The sequence below is a fragment of the Microchirus variegatus genome (genome assembly GCF_963457635.1).
Source record: "Microchirus variegatus genome assembly, chromosome: 18".
NCBI lineage: Eukaryota > Metazoa > Chordata > Actinopteri > Pleuronectiformes > Soleidae > Microchirus > Microchirus variegatus.
The window spans coordinates 23,853,800-23,878,476 of NC_139819.1; the positions used below are offsets into that span (position 1 = coordinate 23,853,800).

At 44.2% G+C, this 24,677-nt stretch overlaps 1 protein-coding gene across 1 annotated transcript; it reads right to left on the bottom strand.

The window, feature by feature from the left end:
- Nucleotides 1-4,728: 4,728 nt before the first annotated feature.
- On the bottom strand, nucleotides 4,729-10,404 carry gprc5c (G protein-coupled receptor, class C, group 5, member C; the record flags this gene model as incomplete). The annotated part of the gene is made up of 4 exons (XM_083904696.1): nucleotides 4,729-4,761; nucleotides 5,908-6,021; nucleotides 6,907-7,007; nucleotides 9,402-10,404. 4 exons carry the CDS (start codon nucleotides 10,402-10,404, stop codon nucleotides 4,729-4,731), a joined length of 1,251 nt encoding a protein of 416 aa, XP_083760822.1.
- Between the last annotated feature and the right edge of the window lie 14,273 nt (nucleotides 10,405-24,677).

Below are 24,677 nucleotides of genomic sequence, written 5' to 3' on the forward strand. Positions count from 1 at the left end.
CTTCATGTCCCCTGAAACAAGAACTTCCGGGTTGGCTTGTCAACAAAGGATGTGATTTGCTCGCGACGGACCAATCAGATCAAGGGGTTGGTTGTGTTTACGGCGAGCGTCCAGCAGGTGGCAGCATTTCACCTCAGAAACAACGAGAAGAAATGAGAGAATAATAATAATATAACAGAAAGAAAGAGGTTTATGGTTTTAATTGTGGATTTTTTATTATTTTATTGATTTATTTCTGCATTTATAACATTATGTATGTAGGTTATGACTTATGTATTCATTCATTCATTCATTCATTCATTCAACGACCTAAAATAAATATAATTCTTTAATTTTTTTAATTAAAATACTTTTCACCTCACTTTTACACACTGTACCTTTAATGTGTGTATAAATACACTGCATTACTGTAATATGTAAATAACTAACCCATATACTCATGTTATACTGTGTGTTACTATGTTTCCTCAGGATTTGACAGCACTCACTCAGCAGCTCACAGTGTGTGTGTCTGTGTGCGTGTGTGTGTGTGCGTGTGTGTGCTAGTGTGTGTGTGTTTTTCCCCACAGACCTCAGTGTTTGCAGGAAACAACCATGGAAACACAGCAGCTGCTGAGCCACCATGTGTGTGTGTGTGTGTGTGTGTGTGTGTGTGTGTGTGTGTGTGTGTGTGTGTGTGTGTGTGTGTGTGTGTGTGTGTGTGTGAACAAGTAAATGAACCAAACATCAGTGACTGTAGTCGTTTAAATGAGCAGAAAAACAAACACACATTACTACAACGGATCTCTCACACCAAAGTCACTCACTCTCCCACACCAAAGTCACTCACTCTCTCACACCAAAGTCACTCACTCTCTCACACCAAAGTCACTCACTCTCACACACCAAAGTCACTCACTCTCTCACACCAAAGTCACTCACTCTCTCACACCAAAGTCACTCACTCTCACACACCAAAGTCACTCACTCTCTCACACCAAAGTCACTCACTCTCACACACCAAAGTCACTCACTCTCACACACCAAAGTCACTCACTCTCTCACACCAAAGTCACTCACTCTCACACACCAAAGTCACTCACTCTCTCACACCAAAGTCACTCACTCTCACACACCAGTCACTCACTCTCACACACCAAAGTCACTCACTCTCTCACACCAAAGTCACTCACTCTCCCACACCAAAGTCCATTCACTCTGTCACACCAAAGTCACTCACTCTCCCACACCAAAGTCCATTCACTCTGTCACACCAAAGTCACTCACTCTCCCACACCAAAGTCCATTCACTCTGTCACACCAAAGTCACTCACTCTCCCAGACCAAAGTCCCTCACTCTCACACACCAAAGTCACTCACTCTCCCACTCCAAAGTCACTCACTCTCTCACACCAAAGTCACTCACTCTCTCACACCAAAGTCACTCACTCTCACACACCAAAGTCACTCACTCTCCCATCCCAAAGTCACTCACTCTCCCACACCAAAGTCACTCATTCTCTCACACCAAAGTCACTCACTCTCCCACACCAAAGTCACTCACTCTCCCACACCAAAACCACTCACTCTCCCACACCAAAGTCCACAGAGAAAACCAGTGATTTTAGCTCACAGGGACACAGGAGCTGCTGGTCCTCTGCTGCCTCGTGTGGTCACTTTGTGTCACTGAGTTAAGTCTAAAGTCAATATTTTAAAAGCTGAATTCATTAAATCAGTCATTGTAAGTTAGTGATGGAGGCAGCAGTGGTTTTTGTCCATGTGGGGCTTCCGTACAGAGATGATCACCATCAGCTCTGAGTCAGGTATGTGAACAAGTGAAGAGGCTGAAGGCTCTGCTTTCCACACACACACACACACACACACACACACACACACACACACACACACACACACACACACACACACAGCTGCTGGATTAGGTTTCTTTTCTCCTGACCTCTGACCTCAGCTAAAAACAGAGATTACGTCAAACTCATGATAAATACAATAAATAATAATAATAACAATGAGAAAAAATGTGAATTTGACTTTACAGATTTTATTTGTTCAGAGGCTGAAATCACTTTTTATACGTGTTACTTTAATTTAAAACATAAATAATGTTGTGACCCGGATTCTTGATGCGGAAAAATGTGGCCTTTGTCACATGCATGACTCAGCTTATTGTGTGTGTGTGTGTGTGTGTGTGTGTGTGTGTGTGTGTGTGTGTGTGTGTGTGTGTGTGTGTGTGTGTGTGTGTGTGTAGCTGAGGGATTAGCTCCTGAAAGCACAGAGTTGACAAAAGTCCGTCTGGTTTTTCTGAACATTCTTTAACTCTGAAACACAAACACTGAGCGAGAAAGAGAGAGAATTTAGAAAATATGAAATCAGTGTGTGTGTGTGTGTGTGTGTGTGTGTGTGTGTGTGTGTGTGTGTGTGTGTGTGTGTGTGTGTGTGTGTGTGTCTGTGTATGTGTGTGTGTCTGTGTGCAGGTTCTCCTTCATGATCCCTGAGGTCGACTCACAGCAGCAGCTTTGTCCTCAACACAAAGAACACACTGTTCATGTACCTGTGTGTGTGTGTGTGTGTGTGTGTGTGTGTGTGCTGCACTGAAACAACATGTTTCTCAAACCCTCAGAGTCGTTAGCAAACGGCTAATGAGAGTGACAAAATAAACAGGAAGTCATTATTAATAATAATAATAATAATAATAATAAATAATGAAACACAGCAGGAAACTGTTATCCACAAACTGCTGCGTCATCATTTGCCATTAGCATCGAGTGGCTAGCTGTTCCTGTTAGCACAAGACGCCGATACCTAGCATTTGGCCATGCTGCTAACAGCTACCGGTGTTCTAAATAAGACTGCGCCCTAGTGGTGAAAAAGTGACACAGAAAATTAAACAAAATATCACATGGAGTACATCGTTGATCATAATAATAATAACAATGATAATGATAATAAGTATAAAATAAAACCATAGTCTCATTCTTTAGCTTCGTCTTCACAGCCGTCAGCGATGACGGGGATTCCAAGATGGCCGCCACTCCACTCTTCATTTGTCAGTAAATCAGTCGTTCACGTTAAACCGTTTGATGTTTGACCAGAGACGTGTCACTACGACGTTTGTGTGAGCTACTTATTCACTGCTACTGCGGCTAACAGCGGCTAACTGCAGCTAACAGCGGCTAACAGTGGCCGATGTAAATGGAACGTGGTGTTTTAGACAGTTATTGGACAAAGTGTCCAGAGAATGGACTCAGTGTTAGCGGCTAATAGAGAAACTAGAGGTGTGTGTGTGTGTGTTGTGTTTTCTCTCTCACACACACACACACACACACGTTATCACATGTAACACACACACACTCAGCTCAGTGCTGTGAGTCCAGATAACGTGAAACAAAACGTTTCTCTGTCCCTTTAACGATGTTCATCACAGTGATTCACGATCATCGCAGCGCTTTGTTTACGCCGCTGTTACACAACAACAACAACGTTGATGTTTGTGTCAATGTGTTCGTGAGCAGGAAGTCAAACTGTTCCCCGAGGAGGAAGCTTCACACTTCACCTCCAGAGGAAACAAACGCTTCACTACGGCTCTGAAAATCTACGTCTGATTAAGACTACGACGTCTTTAAGAACCTGTTCACGAATTTATCTCAGTGTTAAACAGACTTTATAAACCACTCACTCTCCCACACCAAAGTCACTCACTCTCTCACACCAAAGTCTCTCACTCTGTCACTCACTCTCCCACACCAAAGTCACTCACTCTCCCACACCAAAGTCACTCACTCTCCCACACCAAAGTCACTCACTCTCCCACACCAAAGTCACTCACTCTCCCACACCAAAGTCCATAGAGTAAACCAGTGATTTTAGATCACGAGACACAGGAGTTCACAGGAGTTGTTGTGTCATCTCTGTTGCTAGCGGCTAATGTTAGCATGCATCCCTAATAACTAATACTATAATTCCGCATTTTTTAATATGTCATATTACCTCAAAATATACTTACGTAAAAAGTAAGCAACTAAAAGTACTTTTACTGTGATGATACTTTACTTAAACACAAGCAGCTTGTTCTGTGGTAAATGTGATAAACAATACATTTAGACGTCTGTATATGATTCTGATTCAGAGAGACAGAGACCTCTAGTGGCAGAAATCACACCCTGCATTTACATCAATGAAATAATGTTGTTTTTTTTAATCTCCGGTAACAAACGCACACACAGTGATTCAAGAAAAACAACAAAAAAAGACAAATAAAGATGAATTTTAAGCTAAAAGTGAAATGAGATAAAAAAAATGATTCAATAGCTCTTTGTTGTTATGCTATAAATATTAAATATAAAACATATTCATAACATATTCATACATGCAGATGACGTATTTACATGAAATCCATGTACGTTATAAACAATATTCACAACGTGGTTTAACTCATTAAACGTGACAAAAATACACTTTCATTTAAAGGTTATTGTGTTTTTTTGGGGGCGGGGCTTCAAAGTTCTCCTCCCCCGCATCAGAACTTTCTTCTTCTTCTTCTGTGAATGTTTGCAAAAAGACTTTTATTCTGAAAGGTAAAGATAACTAAATATAACTCTCAGACAAAGTTTGGATCTTTCCGAAGTTTTTTTTTCCAGAGAGCGCGAAAAAGACGATGAAGAAGAAGACGACGTGACGTTAGTGTGACGGGCTGTTGTTGTTGTTGTTGTTGTTGTTAGGGGGCGGTGCTTCTCACCAGTGGGACGTCCTGTGAAGACCGTTCTCCTGCAGAAAAACAAACATGGCCGACACGACGGTCACATGACACAAAACAGACCACGTTAGCTTAGCTTCACTGAAGAGCTAATCAAGTAAAAGAAGGTAAAAATACACTTAATTAAGAGTAAAATGTGCATTAAAATGACTTCGTTCAACTAAAACTACTTTTACTTTGATGATACTTAAATACTTAAATGCAGGTAAAATACCTAAAAATATACATAAGTACAAGTTAAAAGTACTAAGAGGTAAAAAGTCCGCAAATAAAAGTACTTTTACTGTGATGATAGTTTGCTTAGATACAAGTAAAATACCTAAAAATATACTTAAGTAAAAAGTAAGCAACTAAAAGTACTTTTACTGTGATGATACTTTACTGAAATACAAGTAAAATACCTAAAAATATACTTTAGTAAAAAGTAAGCAACGAAAAGTACTTTAACTTTGATGATACTTTACTTAAATACAAGTAAAAGTAGGTAAAAATAGACTTAAGTAAGAGTATAGAAAAGTGGCCAGAGGTGAAAAGAGTACATTTACAAATACTTAATTCAAATGAAATACTTTTACTTTCATGTAATTACATACAAGTAAACTGCCTTCTGAAATAAAAGTAAAAAGTACTAAGAGGTGAAAAGAGTATACGTTTTTCTTAAATGTAGGTAAAAATATACTTCATTAAGAGTTGAAGTACCCAGAGGTGAAAAGAGAACATTTAAAAGTACTTTTACTTGAGTGTAATTTCTCTAAATTCTACCCAAGTAAAAGTAAAAAATACTCAGAAAAAAACAAATTTTCTACTCAAGATAAAGTACTTTAAAGTACTCTAAAGTAGCGTTAAAATAAATAACTTCATCTTTTACAACATTAAGATGGAAAAGAGACGTCATATTTTCTCCTCAGGTCTAAAAACCATTGTTTGGATTAAACTTTAATAAATAAAAGTTAAATCAAAGAGTGAAGTCAGGATTTAAAAAAAGACAAAGACACTAAAAAAACCTGGAGACAAAAAGACAAAGAGACGATTGATGGTCGACCTGAGGTTACCATGGAGACGGAAGCTCACACACACACACACTCACACACTCACACACACACACACACACACACTCACACTCACACACACACACACACACACACACACACACCTACCCCGTGTCCGTTCGTCTGAGTCCTGACGTGAGCAGACGTCGCGCTGTCGTCCACCACTGAGGCCGCAGTCGCTCGAGGAATCACCAGGTCATGTGACGCAGAGTCTAGAGGACGCTGAGAGAAAAGAGTTTAGACACGAATACGGAATATAATCTACAACGTCTACATCACATGATCACGTCTTTGTAAACCACTCACTTTCCCACACCAAAGTCCATAGAGAAAACCAGTGATTTTAGCTCACAGGGACACAGGAGCTGCTGGTCCTCTGCTGCCTCGTGTGGTCACTTTGTGTCACTGAGTTAAGTCTAGAGTCAATATTTTAAAAGCTGAATTCACTAAAATCAGTCATTGTAACTTTGGTGTGGGAGAGTGAGTGACTTTGCTGTGAGTGAGTGAGTGAGTGAGTGAGTGACTTTGGTGTGAGTGAGTGAGTGACTTTGGTGTGAGTGAGTGAGTGACTTTGGTGTGAGTGAGTGAGTGACTTTGGTGTGGGAGAGTGAGTGACTTTGGTGTGGGAGAGTGAGTGACTTTGGTGTGTGAGAGTGAGTGACTTTGGTGTGGGAGAGTGAGTGACTTTGGTGTGGGAGAGTGAATGACTTTGGTGTGGGAGAGTGAGTGACTTTGGTGTGTGAGAGTGAGTGACTTTGGTGTGAGAGAGTGAGTGACTTTGGTGTGGGAGAGTGAGTGACTTTGGTGTGAGTGAATGAGTGACTTTGGTGTGAGTGAGTGACTTTGGTGTGAGTGAGTGAGTGACTTTGGTGTGGGAGAGTGAGTGACTTTGGTGTGTGAGAGTGAGTGACTTTGGTGTGGGAGAGTGAGTGGTTTATAAACTTCAGTTTCCTGTTGTTAAAGTCTGTCTAACAGTGAAATAAAGACGTGAAACATGTTCTTAAAGACGTTGTAGACTGAAACAGACGTAGATTTTATGACACAAGTGTTTTGTTAAAGTGTGTATGTGTGTGTGTGTGTATGTGTGTGTGTGTGTGTGCGACTCACGTTTCCAACAGCTTTGGTGATAAGAGCCAGTTCAGTCGGCTGATAAACTGAACTCCGCAGCTGACCTGTGTAACCACTGTACGGAGACACAGGTTTGACCACTGTAACACACACACACACACACACACACACACATGTCACGTTTAATATCAGATCAGTTTTTACAGCATCACAGATAACAAACATTAAAAGGTTAATAAATGACAAACATCATCATTATCATAAATTTGCCGTGTAATGACGGCTCTCCCTCCTCCTCCCCCCTCCCTCTGGTGTTGCCGTGGCGACGGTGCAAACAGGAGGTGTGATGATGAGAGGGAGCGGCGCTGATGCATTTAGAGACTCATTAACGACGAGGCAGAGGGGAAAACACACCAGTGTGATTCAGCACAGACTCACACTGTGGAGGTCAGCAACACAACTACACACCACAACGACAACAACAACAACAACAACAACAACAACAACAACAACAACAACAACAACAACAACAGTCATACATTCTGATTTCTTCAGTCCTTTTCCACAAACTTTATAAAAAAAATCCCTCAAAACAAACTCCTGCTTCGAAGCGTTGAGATTGACGATTACGTCTCTCATTAGTGTGACGGGTTGTTGTTGTTGTTGTTGTTGTTGTTGTTGTTAGGGGGAGGAGCTTTTCACCAGTGGGACGTCCTGTGAAGACCGTTCTCCTGCAGAAAAACTAACATGGCCGACACGACGGTCACATGACACAAAACAGACCACGTTAGCTTAGCTTCACTGAAGAGCTAATCAAGTAAAAGAAGGTAAAAATACACTTAATTAAGAGTGAAATGTCCATTAAAATGACTTTGTTCAACTAAAACTACTTTTACTTTGATGATACTTAAATACTTAAATGCAGGTAAAATACCTAAAAATATAAATAAGTACAAGTTAAAAGTACTAAGAGGTAAAAAGTCCGCAAATAAAAGTACTTTAACTGTGATGATAGTTTGCTTAGATACAAGTAAAAAACCTAAAAATATACTTAAGTAAAAAGTAAGCAACCAAAAGTACTTTTACTGTGATGATACTTTACTTAAATACAAGTAAAAGTAGGTAAAAATAGACTTAAGTAAGAGTAAAGAAAAGTGTCCAGAGGTGAAAAGAGTACATTTACAAATACTTAATTCAAATGAAATACTTTGATGTAATTAAATACAAGTAAAACTGCCTAAAATATACTGAAATAAAAGTAAAAGTACTAAGAGGTGAAAAGAGTATATTTAAAAATACTTTACTTAAAGTAAAAGTACGTTTTCATTCATCGTTACTTCATTAAGAGTTATGATCTCTCTTTGATCCAGGAAGTGAGAACAGGCCCTGATTGGACGACACCAGCTGTCAATCACGCTGGTGTCCACGCCCATGTGTTGTACTTTATTACCCTCTAAAAGCATTAAAGCTCGTGGTTGACTCGCGCCTCATGGTCCTGCAGTACCACCACTTCACCATCAGGTGGCGGTACACGTTCTTCTGTATGTGTTTTTTTCCCCCTGTGGGTGGAAACAGGAGAAAAAAACCCGCCTGAACCTGGTGACCCTTCGTGCTGCGAGGCAACAACCCGAGCCGCTGCATCGCCGCGTGTCCCTGGAAACGTTAGCGGTGCTAACGCGTGACGACGGACCGGAAAAAGACACGCGTGACGTCATGTTTACGTGTTTACTCCCGATTGTTAAAATGAGTCTCGAAAGTAACGCTAAGCAGAGGCACACTGTAGCCGCGCTAACGGCGCTAAAGGAGCTAACTGGTAAACTCCTGTGCTGCGGCACGAAAACATGACATCATCTTTTTCTGGTCAGTTGTCACGAAAACGCGTCGTGCGTCAACGTACGCTGACGTGCGTTAGCGTCACCGCTAACGTGTCCAGAAAAAGACTCTTTATTTAAAAAAAAATGGATTCTAGGATATTTTATATCGATTCTGAATCGTACTAAATGAGAAATGCGATTCTTATGTGGATCGATTTTTTTGGGCCACACCCCTTATGCTAAGCTAACCCTGGACACAGGTGTCACGTCCATCACAGAGACAAACAACATGGTCAAGTTAGAATCTACAGAAAGACGATGCTAACGGAGCTAACTGAGAAAAGGTGCCGCGGCATCTAAACATGATGTCACGCGCATCTTTTTCCAGTCAGTCGTCACGGAAACGGGTCGTGCGTTAGCGTTAACGTCACCGCTAACGTGTCCAGCATGACTCTTTATAAAAAAAATCTATTCTAGGATATTTTATATCAATTCTGAATTGTAGAAAATGAGAATTGCGATTCTTATGTGGATCGATTTTTTTGGCCACACCCCTTATGCTAAGCTAACCCTGGACACAGGTGTCCCGTCAAACAACATGGTCAAGTTAGAATCTGCGGAGACAAACTCCACCTCCAGAAAGTGCTAACCACGTACGAAAAAGGTCGAGTAACACAGAAAAAGCTACGTTAGCCTTTCGTAGCGTCGTAGAGGAGATACCTTGGTTGGGTTCGTCCATGGAGAACCCCTTGTTCTCCATGAAGACGCTCTGAGCGCCGTGTTCCTTCAGGATGTTCTCGTAGCCTTGGCGCTGGTTAGCGTACAGCTCCTCCGCGGCGCTCTGGCGGTTCTCGTCGTCGCCACTGGAGCAGCAGACTTCAGGGATGGCGACGATGACGACGAACGTCCAGGCGTTTGCGACCAAGGCGATGGCGAGCGTTGGGTCGTCCCACGTGGGCTGGCCGTGTTTCCCGTTGCCGTGGACGTACATCGCGATCCACGCCGCCCAGATCCCCGCAGAGAGGACGCCGGCCAGGAAGACGCACACGCCCTCCCTCAACCACCGCTTGTGTTTGCCGCACGCCACGGCCGCGCTCGCCATCACCGCGGCGACCATCAGGACCATGACGTAGATCAGGGCCATGACAAAGTCCTCGTCGGCGATGTTGCAGGGCGTGGCCGTGGCCCGGCTGGTCTCCGACGTGACGTTGGGCAGCGGCGGCGGCAGAGGCGGCAGCGGGAGGCGAACCACGGTGACGATCAACCACTCGGCGTTGATGACCACCTCCACCAACCACAGAGCCACCGCGCCCGCACACAGAGCCCACGCCGAAGGGGCGCTGTTGCGCCGGGCGAGGACGTTGGCCCGCACGCTCTGCATCAGGAGGCACGAGAAGCAGCCGGCGAACAGGACGCCAAACAGGAAGCGCCGCGACGCGCACGTGGCAAAGCTCTTCCCCACGACGAAGGCGAACGTGAGGCCGAAGAGTCCGGCGGTGAAGACCAGCAGGGCGGCGTGAAGGGCCACCGAGCTGCGGCGGTTCCTGTCCGTCATGAAGGGCAAGCTGGCCAACAGGGTCATGAAGAGCACCAGACAGAAGACCACGCCGGCCGACGCAAACGCCTCCAGCACCACGCCCCACGCCGCGCCCAGGTCGCACAGGTTGTAGTAGAGCGAGTCCACGCCGGGGCCGCAGCCCGCCGGCGTGACGTTGGCCGCCATGGAGACCAGGACCTCCGGGATCTGACGAGGTGAAGAAGAAGAAGAGGAGACAGGAGTGAGACTGAGCCGGAGTGGACTCTGCTGAGGACAGATTATGTCTGGTTATCTACTCCCTAACATGCAAACATCACACCTGATGACTCACTGACTCTGGGGGAGTGACCAAGAGCAAAGAGGACGTTAAAGGACGTTAAAGGGACAGTTCAAGTGTGAACACTGGAATACAACATAGCATTTATGTCACTCACTATCCCACACCAAAGTCACTCACTCTCTCACACCAAAGTCCACAGAGTAAAACCAGTGATTTTAGCTCACAGGGACACAGGAGCTGCTGGTCCTCTGCTGCCTTGTGACACTTTGGTGTGGGAGAGTGAGTGACTTTGGTGTGGGAGAGTGAGTGACTTTGGTGTGTGAGAGTGAGTGACTTTGGTGTGTGAGAGTGAGTGACTTTGGTGTGGGAGAGTGAGTGACTTTGGTGTGGGAAAGTGAGTGACTTTGGTGTGTGAGAGTGAGTGACTTTGGTGTGGGAGAGTGAGTGACTTTGGTGTGTGAGAGTGAGTGACTGGTGTGTGAGAGTGAGTGACTTTGGTGTGGGAGAGTGAGTGACTTTGGTGTGTGAGAGTGAGTGACTTTGGTGTGGGAGAGTGAGTGACTTTGGTGTGGGAGAGTGAGTGACTTTGGTGTGGGAGAGTGAGTGACTTTGGTGTGAGAGAGTGAGTGACTTTGGTGTGGGAGAGTGATCGACTTTGGTGTGGGAGAGTGAGTGACTTTGGTGTGAGAGAGTGAGTGACTTTGGTGTGGGAGAGTGAGTGACTTTGGTGTGTGAGAGTGAGTGACTGGTGTGTGAGAGTGAGTGACTTTGGTGTGGGAGAGTGAGTGACTTTGGTGTGAGAGAGTGAGTGACTTTGGTGTGGGAGAGTGATCGACTTTGGTGTGGGAGAGTGAGTGACTTTGGTGTGAGAGAGTGAGTGACTTTGGTGTGGGAGAGTGAGTGACTTTGGTGTGGGAGAGTGAGTGACTTTGGTGTGGGAGAGTGAGTGGCTTTGGTGTGTGAGAGTGAGTGACTTTGGTGTGTGAGAGTGAGTGACTTGAGTGTGTGTGAGAGTGAGTGACTTTAGTGTGTGAGAGTGAGTGACTTTGGTGTGTGAAAGTGAGTGACTTTGGTGTGGGAGAGTGAGTGACTTTGGTGAGGGAGAGGGAGTGACTTTGGTGTGGGAGAGTGAGTGACTTTGGTGTGTGAGGGTGAGTGACTTTGGTGTGTGAGAGTGAGTGGTTTACAAACTCTTCCAAAGCCAGTATTTCATGTACACAAGAGTCCAAAACATTAGATTCTATACAGTATTGATCACTGCCATAAATGATTATATTTTAATAACTACATTTGTGTGTTGTTTATCTGTCTATTATTATTATTATTATTTCACCTGTACATTGTATATTGTATCATGTAAAGTCTGTGTGTGTGTGTTCATCTCAGCTCATACAGGTTTCTACCACACCTTCACTTATACTGTTATTATGATGTTGTTTTCATGTCGTTTTATGTGTAAAAACAACTTCAAATTCCTGCTGCTCATTCTGATTCACCAAAAACACCATCACAGGAATGTCCAACAAGACTTTTCTAACTGTGCCGTTAACCATTAATGAAGTCTGTCCTCAAATATTGACTCAGTGCAGGTGAAAGTTCACTGAACTGAGACACTTTCACATTTATTATGTCAATAATCGATGTACAGTTCTTTATATTCTGCTCTACATTGAGATCAGCAGAGTTCTTTGTGTCTAATATTGACTTTTAAAAGCTCTAAAGAGTCGAGTCATTTATTAAACTCATTCACATTCAATCACCTTGAGTCACAACGGAAAAACAAACTATTGACGTACAGTTAGTTTAATATTCTACAGGTTTACGTTAAAAACCTGAGAATGATCTACGATATTTTAAAGAACACGTTCATGTCTTTATTTCACTGTTAGACAGACTTTAACAACAGGAAAGCGAAGTTTGTAAACCACTCACTCTCCCACACCAAAGTCACTCACTCTCTCACACCAAAGTCACTCACTCTCCCACACCAAAGTCACTCACTCTCACACACCAAAGTCACTCACTCTCCCACACCAAAGTCACTCACTCTCCCACACCAAAGTCACTCACTCTCCCACACCAAAGTCACTCACTCTCCCACGCCAAAGTCACTCACTCTCCCACACCAAAGCCCATAGAGAAAACCAGTGATTTTAACGTCACAGCACACAGGAGTTGTTGTGTCACCTCTGGTGCTAGCTGCTAACGCTAGCATGCATTCATAATAACTCATTCTATAATTCAGCATTATTTTTTTAACTGCTACATTAGCATGTTAGCATATAAATCACCTACTTTACAGCCTGAGACACTCAACCTCTTAGACGTACGTTTTATGAGCTAACTGTTTAGCTAAGTGGCTAAAAATCAGTTTTTCCTTGTGTCTCTTTCCCGGCAGCCATTTTGTTTTCGCCCAGAGTGAGTGTTAGTGTCTCAGGCTGCAAAGTAGGTGATTTATATGCTAATATGGAGTTAAAGACATAATGCTGAATTATAGTATGAGTAATGAGGGATGAATACTAATATTAGCAGCTAGCTAAACAGCTCGCTAAACAGCTCCTGTGTGCTGTGATGTTAAAATCACTGGTTTTTCTCTATAGCCTTTGGTGTGGGAGAGTGAACTTCACTTTCCTGTTGTTAAAGTCTGTCTAACAGAAGTTTAAAAACCCTTTAGTGTCTTTTTAAACTTCTGTTTTCAAACTCAATCATTAAAAGCAGAAAACAGAAACTTCTGTGTTTTTGTTCTTCTTCCTCATTTGTACTTTAACAATTTAACAGACTTACTAGAAGGCATTAACAACACTCACTGTTTAATTTGAGTTTTTCTTTCTTTAAAATCGAAATAAATGTGTATATTTGTTAATTAAGACACATTATTGAGAAGCTACGTCTGCATCATAGTGAACATAATAAACAGCTTCATAAATAACGACGTTTACATTTAAACATCTACAGTGACGTCATTTTCACGTTAACGCTAAAGAAAAATAAATCAATATAAACGTGTCTGAATCTGTGTGTGTGTGTGTGTGCAGGTGTGATGCGTTCACGTACCTGATGGTGTTCAAACACGTCCTCACCTGCGGCGAAGATCAAACATCGACAGAAACAAAGTCAGGACAAAAAGAATCAAAGAGAAAAAAGTCAAAAACAAACGGAAGCGAACGGAAAAAGAGGAGAAGAAAAGCAACGTCTGCGCGAGACTGATGCTCTCCCTCTCTCTCTCTCACACACACACACACACACACAGCAGCAGCCTGTAGGTGTGAGGCGACACCTGGTGGTCAAGACAGTGAAGTACCGACACCAATTATATAACATAACATATTTAATTTAATATAATATAATATAATATAAACGGAAAAAAAATCCACTAACTTTCACAACAGAAGTCAGTGTTTTCATTCAGCCACAAGGTGGCGCCCTATACCATCACTCACTGTTAAAACTACAGAAGTCACTGATCACTGTGTGTGTGTGTGTGATTAACACACACTCTAAATGATGATTTCTCTCACATTTGTAGACTTTTGTTGAATTAAAGGACAAACATCCACACACTTCTGTCTGTAAACCACTCACTCTCCCGCACCAAAGTCCATAGAGAAAACCTGTGATTTTAGCTCACAGGGACACAGGGAGAGTGAGTGACTGGTGTGGGAGAGTGAGTGACTTTGGTGTGTGAGAGTGAGTGACTTTGGTGTGGGAGAGTGAGTGACTTTGGTGTGAGAGAGTTAGTGACTTTGGTGTGAGAGAGTGAGTGACTTTGGTGTGGGAGAGTGAGTGACTTTGGTGTGTGAGAGTGAGTGACTTTGGTGTGGGAGAGTGAGTGACTTTGGTGTGGGAGAGTGAGTGACTTTGGTGTGAGAGAGTGAGTGACTTTGGTGTGGGAGAGTGAGTGACTTTGGTGTGAAGCAGAAAGTCGCCTACTGCAGCTTAAATGTGGATGTAAACAAACTGAGACTCTGACAGTTTTGTTATTTGAGACTAAAACAGATTGATTTATCATCGTCGGTGTGTGTGTGTGTGTGTGTGTGAGTGTATTTACATTTCCACACTTTACTTCTCTACATTAAGAAACAGGATCCGTCTTCACTCCCTGTGTTTTTCCTGTTTTTCCTTCTCTCTCTCATTACAGTGATGCTTCAGCCTCCTCCTCCTCCTCCTCCTCCTCCTCCTCGTCTCTTTCCTTCACTGACGTCCTGGACTCTGCAGAAGCTCCGGTGAAGACGACGATGATGATGATGGATCTGAAGATCCAGGACCAGAACCAGATCCAGGACCAGAACCAGATCCAGGACCAGAGAAGCTGTGAAACCTGGATGTGAAGGTGAGACGCCTTTGTTTGTGTTTCTTCATCATATTCATCGTCTTCATCACTTCTTCACACATATGATTGTGAACTCACCAACATGCAGTCATAGTCATTTATATCTGCGGTGCCACAAGGGGGCGCTGCTTCTTTCAAGTCATTCCAGGACTTTTTTATGATTTAACATTTTTAAAAAAGTCACATGACCCCTGCCCTGTTTTTCAGAACTTTATCTTTTTAATATTTTAATCTAATGTCATTCTTTAACAAAACAAAGAACATGTTTGGAATCAAAAGTGTTTTTTTGTAACTTCGTAAATAAAGTTTCTTTATTTTGAAACAAATGCAGATTAAACAGCTCTGTTTAGTTCATGATGAAGATGAAGATGAAGACAGGAAGTGTCTTCAGAGGACACTCAGCGTTTGTTTAAAGAAGAAAGACATTTGTCTTCATTTCTGAGACACACACACACACACACACACACACACACACACACACACACACACACACACACAGTGCAGGAGTTTCAGGTTCGTCGTCTCCTGATAAATAATTCAGACACAGTTTCAGTTTCTTCGTCACAATCAGAGCTCGTCCCTCGTCCTCTGGTCGTCTGTGAGACAAATGTCTCCTGGAGTTCACCATGAAAACAGGTAAATGAAGAAATAGGTCAAAGTCAGGACGAAGACCGCGAGGACGAAGGCCACGAGGACGAAGACCACGAGGACGAACGAGGACGAACGAGGACGAAGACCGCGAGGACGAGGACGAAGGCCACGAGGACGAGGACGGCGAGGACGAAGGTCGCGAGGACGAAGACCGCGAGGACGAGGACGGCGAGGACGAAGGCCGCGAGGACGAGGACGGCGAGGATGAAGACCGGGAGGACGAAGAGAGGACGAAGACCACGAGGGCGAAGACGAAGAGAGGACGAAGACCACGAGGACGAAGACCACGAGGACGAAGACCACGAGGACGAGGACGAGGACCACGAGGACGGAGGCCACGAGGACGAGGACCACGAGGACGAGGACCACGAGGACGAAGACCACGAGGACGAGGGCCACGAGGACGAGGACTACGAGGACGAGGGCCACGAGGACGAAGACCACGAGGACGAGGACCGCGAGGGTGAAGACCACGAGGACGAAGACCACGAGGACGAAGGCCACGAGGACGAACGAGGACGAAGACCGCGAGGACGAAGACTGCGAGGACGAGGACTGCGAGGACGAGGACCACGACCACGAGGACGAAGGCCACGAGGACGAAGACCACGAGGACGAAGTACGAAGACCACGAGGACGAAGGCCACGAGGACGAAGACCGCGAGGACGAGGACGGCGAGGACGAAGGCCGCGAGGACGAAGGCTGCGACGACGTAGACCGGGAGGACGAAGAGAGGACGAAGACCACGAGGACGAAGACGAAGAGAGGATGAAGACCACGAGGACGAAGACCACGAGGACGAAGACCACGAGGACGAAGACCACGAGGACGAAGACCACGAGGACGAAGGCCACGAGGACGAAGGCCACGAGGACGAGGACCACGAGGACGAAGGCCACGACGACGAGGACCACGAGGACGAGGACCACGAGGACGAAGACCACGAGGACGAAGACAACGAGGACGAGGACCACGAGGACGAGGACCACGAGGACGAAGACCACGAGGACGAAGACCACGACCACGAGGACGAAGACCACGAGGACGAAGACCACGAGGACGAAGACCACGAGGACGAAGGCCACGAGGACGAGGACCACGAGGACGAAGTGGCGAAGAGTTTCCGTTTGCTGAGCGATGACACGGATCAAACGCGTCTTCACACATGAGTGAAGACGTTTGACAAAAACAAAAGATCTGAAGATAAGAGAGTGTCCATCTGTCCCTCTGTGTGTGTGTGTCCTGTGTGTGTGTGTGTGTCGTCGTCTTTTACGATGAACAATAAAGTTCATTTAAACGTGTGAAAAAACGTCACCAGCATTTATTTTTATCGCATTAAAATACGACTTTAGTGATCGCAAAACATTGCAAACAAAAACGTCTCCATCTGTCTCTCACTGTCTTTGTCTGTCTGTCTCTCACTGTCTCCGACATAGACACATTTTCTTTGACCGACAGACAGACACAATTGTGACTCCGCCCCCTTCCTGTCTTTGTCCAGGTGAAAGGTCAAAGGTCATGATCGGCCGGTCCAATGAGACAGAGTCTGGCCTGAGAGCTGAGGACCTGCAGAGGTCCACCTGTGTCCTGGGCTTCGTCCCCGTGGTCTACTACAGTGTCCTGCTGTGTGTGGGCGTCCCAGGTAAAAGACATGAGGACAAACGTGGCTGCCATCAGAGACACACTCAACGAGTCCTGGTCTCAGTCCCTAAAAGTCCTGGTCTTGGTTCTTCACTCTCCCACACCAAAGTCCATAGAGAAAACCAGTGATTTTAGCTCACAGGGACACAGGAGCTGCTGGTCCTCTGCTGCCTCGTGTGGTCACTTTGTGTCACTGAGTTAAGTCTAAAGTCAATATTTTAAAAGCTGAATTCACTAAAATCAGAGAGTGAGTGACTTTGGTGTGGGAGAGTGAGTGGTTTACAAACTTCAGTTTCCTGTGGAGATAAAGATGTGGATGTCTTATGAAGACGTCATATATACACAACAACGACTTTTAATCAAACCTGGAAAACTCAGATCTTGTGAAAATATGCTGAAAATACAAGAAATTATGAAGGAGCTTTTATTTTGAAGAATAAAAACAAAAACAGACGTCAGACAAAAGTCTCTCAGGAGTTTATTTTCTCGTTCAGAAGAAACAAGAATGTTTTTGAAGCCTTGATTTCCCTCGACAGATCTTCTGAGGTCAAAGGTCGTCAGCCTTTAAAGCTGCACTACCTAATATCTCGATCTCTCTTTTGGTTGCTAACATTAGCTAACGTCAACAACAAAAATAACTTATACTAGTGAGTTAATGACGGTTCATCATTCACAGAAGGTTTAGCATGTGGACGTGTTAGCAACAGGCATGACAACGTTAGCTGCTAACGTTAGCAGCAGCTTCAGATATATTCAGACGTTTCCTCAGGTCGCAGATGTTTCCTTACAACAACTATTTGTGTTTATTTTGGTAAAACAAATAACGTAGCTACGGTTGCTTCAGACTCGCCACACTCTGCTGGATCTGCGCCCAATCAACAAAATATGGTACGTTCCATTTACATCGGAGATCGGAGGTCATTATTGGGAGCACAGCTCGTTGTAGTTGAAAATTCGGGAAAAACACATCGTCGACGCACGGGCGTCTTGCAGGCTAGCTATTGTTAGCAGTACTAGTCGATAGCATTGCTTTACGTGGTATTTAGTGTACACAAACATTGTAGCAACACTAGGCGTATGAAAATAGATCAGTTCTACGTGCGACAGATTCACTGTGAATAAATACAACAGAAGTGAAATTAGCGTTAACCGTAGCAGTGTTTGTGCGATGGCAGCCATCTTGGAATCTAACGTCGGAGTATGTGAGGTTGGAAAGGAAAATATCTCACTCTGTAGATCTTAGATTTAGCGTCAAATGGTTCTTGCTAATGCTGTACGACGGTAAAAAGTCAAGCTAGCGGTGACTTGCTGCTAACGTCTTTATTCGCGTGTCTTTCAGTGAACATCCTCACGGCGGTGGCGTTGTCCAGATTAGCGTCCCGCACTAAGAAGACTCTCTACTGCTACCTGCTGGCAGTGACGGGCGCCGACATCCTCTCGCAGCTCTTCATCATCTTCGTGGGCTTCCTGCTGGAGACGGCCGTCTTCCACCGCGACGTCCCCGCGCTCCTGCTGCACTCCGTCAGCGCCGCGGAGTTCGCCGCCAACCACGCGTCCATCTGGTCCGCCGTCCCGCTCACCGTGGACCGCTACGTGGCGCTGTGCCACCCGCTCGTCCACCGCCAGATCAGCTACCCGGAGCGGGCCAGGAAGATCATCGCGGCGGTGCTGGTGCTGTCGCTGGCGTCCGGCTTCCCGTTCTTCTGGTGGTCGGACATGTGGAGGAACAGCCACGCCCCCACCGCGCTGGACACCGCGCTCATCTGGACGCACGTGACTATCATCTACTTCCTGCCGTGCAGCATCTTCCTGGCGTTGAACTCTCTGATCATACGAACACTGAGGGCGCGGCAGAAGCTGCAGCGCCACCGCGAGGACGGAGGGACCAACGCGGCGCATTGGCGGCGGCGGTGCCCGCTGGGCAAGACCACAGCGATGCTGCTGGCGATCACAAGCGTCTTCTCGGTGCTGTGGGCGCCGCGGACGGCGGTGGTCATCTACCACCTGTACGTGTCCTCCGTCCACAGGGACTGGCGCGTCCACCTGGCGTACGACCTGTCCAACATGCTCGCCATGCTCAACACCGCCGTCAACTTCTTCCTGTACTGCTTCGTCAGCAAGCCGTTCCGCGGCGCCGTGCGCGACGTGTTGCTGCTGAGGGGCGGGCCGGCGCGTCCCGGCCGCGCGACGCCGCTGCAGCAACACGTCGCCGCTAACAACGCCTCCGTGTCCTCGCTGTACAGCGGGAACAACAAGCGCTCGCACACCAACAGAAAACCCTGGTGACCCCCGGTGACCCCGCGCTCCCTCCTCCCACGGTCCCTGAACTGCTCCGACCCCTGGGACGCCCCTGCAGCGTTTGTGTTCCTGTAAATCACAGTTATTTATTTTTCTTACAAAGAATTTGAAAATGTTTTTTTTCCCCATAAACGGTTTGAACGACACATAAAGTTTGTTTTTTCTGCGATTAAAATCAGCCGCTGCTTCGTCTCCGTCACGTGACGCTACAGGGATGTTTTAAAGTGTGCTCAGAGCGCCCCCTGCTGCCCAGAACCAGCATCAGACACAGACAAGTGAATTTTGTAAACCGCACTCTCCCACCACAAAAGCCCATAGAGAAAACCAGTGATTTTAGCTCACAGAGACAGAGGAGCTGCTGGTCCTCTGCTGCCTCGTGTGGTCACTTTGTGTCACTGAGTTAAGTCTAAAGTAAATATTTTAAAAGCTGAATTTGCTGTGATGTTAAAATCACTGATTTTCTCGATGGACTTTGGTGTGGGAGAGTGAGTGACTTTGGTGTGGGAGTGAGTGACTTTGGTGTGGGAGAGTGAGTGGACTTTGGTGTGGGAGAGTGAGTGACTTTGATGTGGGAGAGAGTGAGTGAGAGAGTGAGTGACTTTGGTGTGGGAGAGTGAGTGACTTTGGTGTGGGAGAGTGAGTGACTTTGGTGTGTGAGAGAGTGAGTGACTTTGGTGTGTGAGAGAGTGAGTGACTTTGGTGTGGGAGAGTGAGTGACTTTGGTGTGTGAGACAGTGAGTGACTTTGTTGTGGGAGAGTGAGTGACTGGTGTGTGAGAGAGTGAGTGACTTTGGTGTGGGAGAGTGAGTGACTTTGGTGTGAGAGAGTGAGTGACTTTGGTGTGGGAGAGTGAGTGACTTTGGTGTGGGAGAGTGAGTGACTTTGGTGTGAGAGAGTGAGTGACTTTGGTGTGGGAGAGTGAGTGACTTTGGTGCGGGAGAGTGAGTGACTTTGGTGTGATAGAGTGAGTGACTGGTGTGAGAGAGTGAGTGACTGTTGTGGGAGAGTGAGTGACTTTGGTGTGGGAGAGTGAGTGACTTTGGTGTGGGAGAGTGAGTGGTTAACAGTGAGATAAAGACACTTTAAAGTTAAACTGATGTAGACTTAATGACTTGAGTCTTTCATAATGCGTCTTAAAAATCAGTTTCTTCATGTTTTAGCGTCCATAGACAAAGTCTTTGTGTCTGTAACTCGTGTAAAAACAAAGAATAACTGAGTGAATGGCTGTAATGTGTGTGTGTATGTGTTGTGTACGTATCTTTACGTCCTGTTTGCCCTAAAATCAATAAAAAAAGAGAGCGATTTATTTGCAAAGAAGTGAGTAAAATTTGCTGTGAAACGTTTCATCATCTATAATTACAACATATTCACTCACTGTTAACATGGTGTCACATATGTGGATAAATAAAGGTTAACAGAAACATTCACATGTGAACATTATCAACCTCTGCTGCTGAGTGAGAGGAGAAAACACACACACATGCGCGTGTTTGTGTAAGTGTATAATAATCACGATAAAATATAAATTCATTCGTTTTTGCAGCTTTAAATAAGCCTTTTATTTGAAGTTGCTTCACAGTGGCGGCCATTTTGTTCCATCTGAACAAACAAGTCAGACTGATTATTATTATTATTATTATTATTATTATTAATAACGTGTTTTTACGTCTTTATCTTCACTGTTAGACAGACTTTAACAACAGGAAACTGAAGTTTGTAAACCACTCACTCTCCCACACCAAAGCCCATAGAGTAAACCAGTGATTTTAGCTCACAGGGACACAGGAGCTGCTGGTCCTCTGCTGCCTCGTGTGGTCACTTTGTGTCACTGAGTTAAGTCTAAAGTCAATATTTTAAAAGCTGAATTCACTTAAATCAGTGTGAACTTCTGTGAACTCCTGTGTGCTGTGTGGACAGAAGACAGAGGGACAGAGAACATAGGACAGGGGACAGGAGAACAGAGGACAGAGGGACGGGAGGACAGAGGACAGGAGAACAGATAACAGGACAGAGGACAGACGTGTGGATCCTCAGCTCCATCACACTCTAATCTAATCCTGCTCTGAATCTCTAACATCTTGTTATGATTAAATCAGAGCGTCTGTGTGAGGTCATCACTGCCCCCTACTGTCAGAGTCAGGCAGCGGGGGACGTCTTCAAAGACGAGCGTCCTGTCTCTCAGAACTCAGTGTGAGACGACAGCGGGACACACACACACACACACACACACACACACACACAGTTACAGTAAACACAGTGGACGCAGGTGGACGTGGTGTTTATTCACAGAGTGAAGCTGAGACGTCTAAAGTGTCCTGAGAGGACGAGGACAGAGAGACACGTTTGACACTGTGTACGTTAAAGGGATAATTCAGACTTTTTCCTCAAGTGTGTTTTAAAGACGTGAAAACATGGAAAAAGACACTTTATATCCAACAGTTTATAGACTATGACGTCTTAAGAACATGTTCACGTCTTTATCTTCACTGTGACACAGACTTTATAAACCACTCACTCTCCCACACCAAAGCTGAATTTGCTGTGATGTTAAAATCACTGGTTTTCTCTACGGACTTTGGTGTGGGAGAGTGAGTGACTTTTGTGTGGGAGAGTGAGTGACTTTGGTGTGGGAGAGTGAGTGACTTTGGTGTGGGAGAGTGAGTGACTTTGGTGTGGGAGAGTGAGTGAGTGACTTTGGTGTGGGAGAGTGAGTGAGTGACTTTGGTGTGGGAGAGTGAGTGACTGGTGTGGGAGAGTGAGTGAGTGACTTTGGTGTGGGAGAGTGAGTGAGTTTGGTGTGGGAGAGTGAGTGAGTGAGTTTGGTGTGGGAGAGTGAGTGAGTGACTTTGGTGTGGGAGAGTGAGTGAGTGACTTTGGTGTGGGAGAGTGAGTGAGTGACTGGTGTGGGAGAGTGAGTGACTTTGATGTGGGAGAGTGAGTGACTTTGGTGTGGGAGAGTGAGTGAGTGACTTTGGTGTGTGAGAGAGTGAGTAACTTTGGTGTGGGAGAGTGAGTGACTTTGGTGTGGGAGAGTGAGTGACTATGATGTGGGAGAGTGAGTGACTTTGGTGTGGGAGAGTGAATGACTTTGGTGTGGGAGAGTGAGTGACTTTGATGTGGGAGAGTGAGTGACTTTTTAGAAACATCTCAAATCTGCTGCACGTGAACTAAAACAAGTAAATCACAGTTAGATTTATCAAAATATCAGAGAAAGAAAAAACAACTTTAAATATAAATAAATCAATAAAAAGATAAATCCTTATATAAATATATATATATATACATATATATAAATACAGAGCATTTACATCGAACCACAGTGGATTAAAATCTACTATAAAAACACGCCCATTTAAAAATAATAAGGACCCTTAAATAAATGTGTAAATGTGTCATTAATGGAACTTAAATGAGAAGTAAAATCACTAAAACTACAAAACCACATTATTATTATTTAGTTTGCTCACTTAAACTGGAAAACTGGGGGTTACTGACTGTAGGGGGCGCTCTCTCTCCCTCTCTCTGTGCCATATATTTAAAAAATTGTTAAAATAACGACTTTAAAGGAAACACAGAGACGAATTGAGTTCATTCAAAATTAAGTTTGAATAAACATAACTTATTTGGATTTTATTCATTTGAGTCATTTTCTTTGTTTCAGTGCAATAACAGAGTGCATTCTGGGTCTTTAAGTTACGTATTTTTGTTCATATTTCACATTAAATGAAATGTTTTTATCTTTCATTTAAAAAAACAAAAACATGACGACTTTCAGAGATATGCAGCTGTTCTGCCCTCTTGTGGACATTGACGGTAATTACAGCCACTTCTCTCTTGAACATGAGAAATTGTTTCATTTGAACTGCAGCGCCTCTCTGTGGACACTTTGTGTTACTGCACAGTTTCTCTCACACACACACTTTACACTTTAATTCCCAATAACATTTAAAAAGTATATCTTTTTTTAGCAAACAGATGTAAAATCTACAGAAGATGAGAATATAATGATTTTATAGATATTAGACTGTTTTATGGCGATGATTTTGCCGACTATTCTGAATTGAAATGACAGGTCAAGGACAGTTCTACGTCATGTGTTCACGAACTAGAACTAGGAAAATAGTAAACCACTCACTCCCCCCCACCAAAGTCCATAGAGTAAACCAGCGATTTTAACATCACAGCACACAGGAGTTGTTGATCCACTGCTGCCTCCATCATTAACATACTATGTATTATTAAGTAAAATTCGGCATTTAAAGTGCTTCATTTAGACTTAACTCAGTGACACAAAGTGACCACACGTAGCAGCAGAGAACCAGCAGCTCCTGTGTCCGTGTGAGCTAAAATCACTGGTTTTCTCTGTGGACTTTGGTGTGGCAGCATAAACAAGGCTTTGTTCAGGTAAAGGCGAAGGTCACCGACAGGCGGCGCAGCAGAAACACTGACTGAATGCCGTCAAAATGTCCGTCTTCCTCTCTTGAATTAGCCACACGAGCCATTTCAAGCCGATTTAGCATTAGCTCGATTTAAGCGAACACGACACAGAGCAGAGAGCAAGCTAATCACGTACAACGCCAGGCTAAAGCTAGCGGTTAGCATTAGCGGTGTGTTTTTACACCGTACAGCGTCATCAACAGCTGCTCATATTTACCTCTGGGTTGGTCACACAGTTCTTCATCAGCTAACTGAACGTTCACCGGGGAGAAAAATACCAACTTTGAGCCACAAAATCACTCCACAGTGACTCGGTGATGCTAACTCGTGTCTGCTCCTCCCCCTCACCTCACACTGCCCTGTGATTGGCCGGAGTCAATGACGTCATTAGTGATTGACAGCTCACATGTCACCTGTGGATCAGCATGAACGCTTTGTTTATAAGAAATGACATGACTTATACATACGTATATACATATATACATATACATATATATATACATACATATATATATATATATACAAATATATATGTATAGTATATACACATCATTTCATTGACTTTTTTTAATGGTTTTGTATTTTAACCATATTTATGATTTTTAACACACTTCAACACATAATGTATATATATACAGTATATACATACATATATATATACATACATATACATACATAAATACGTATATATATATATACACATACATATATATGTATATATATATGTATGTATATATATATATGTATATATATATATATATATATATAAGGAATCCTTACAATACATGTAAACAAATGTGTTTATCACAAAAATGTATATT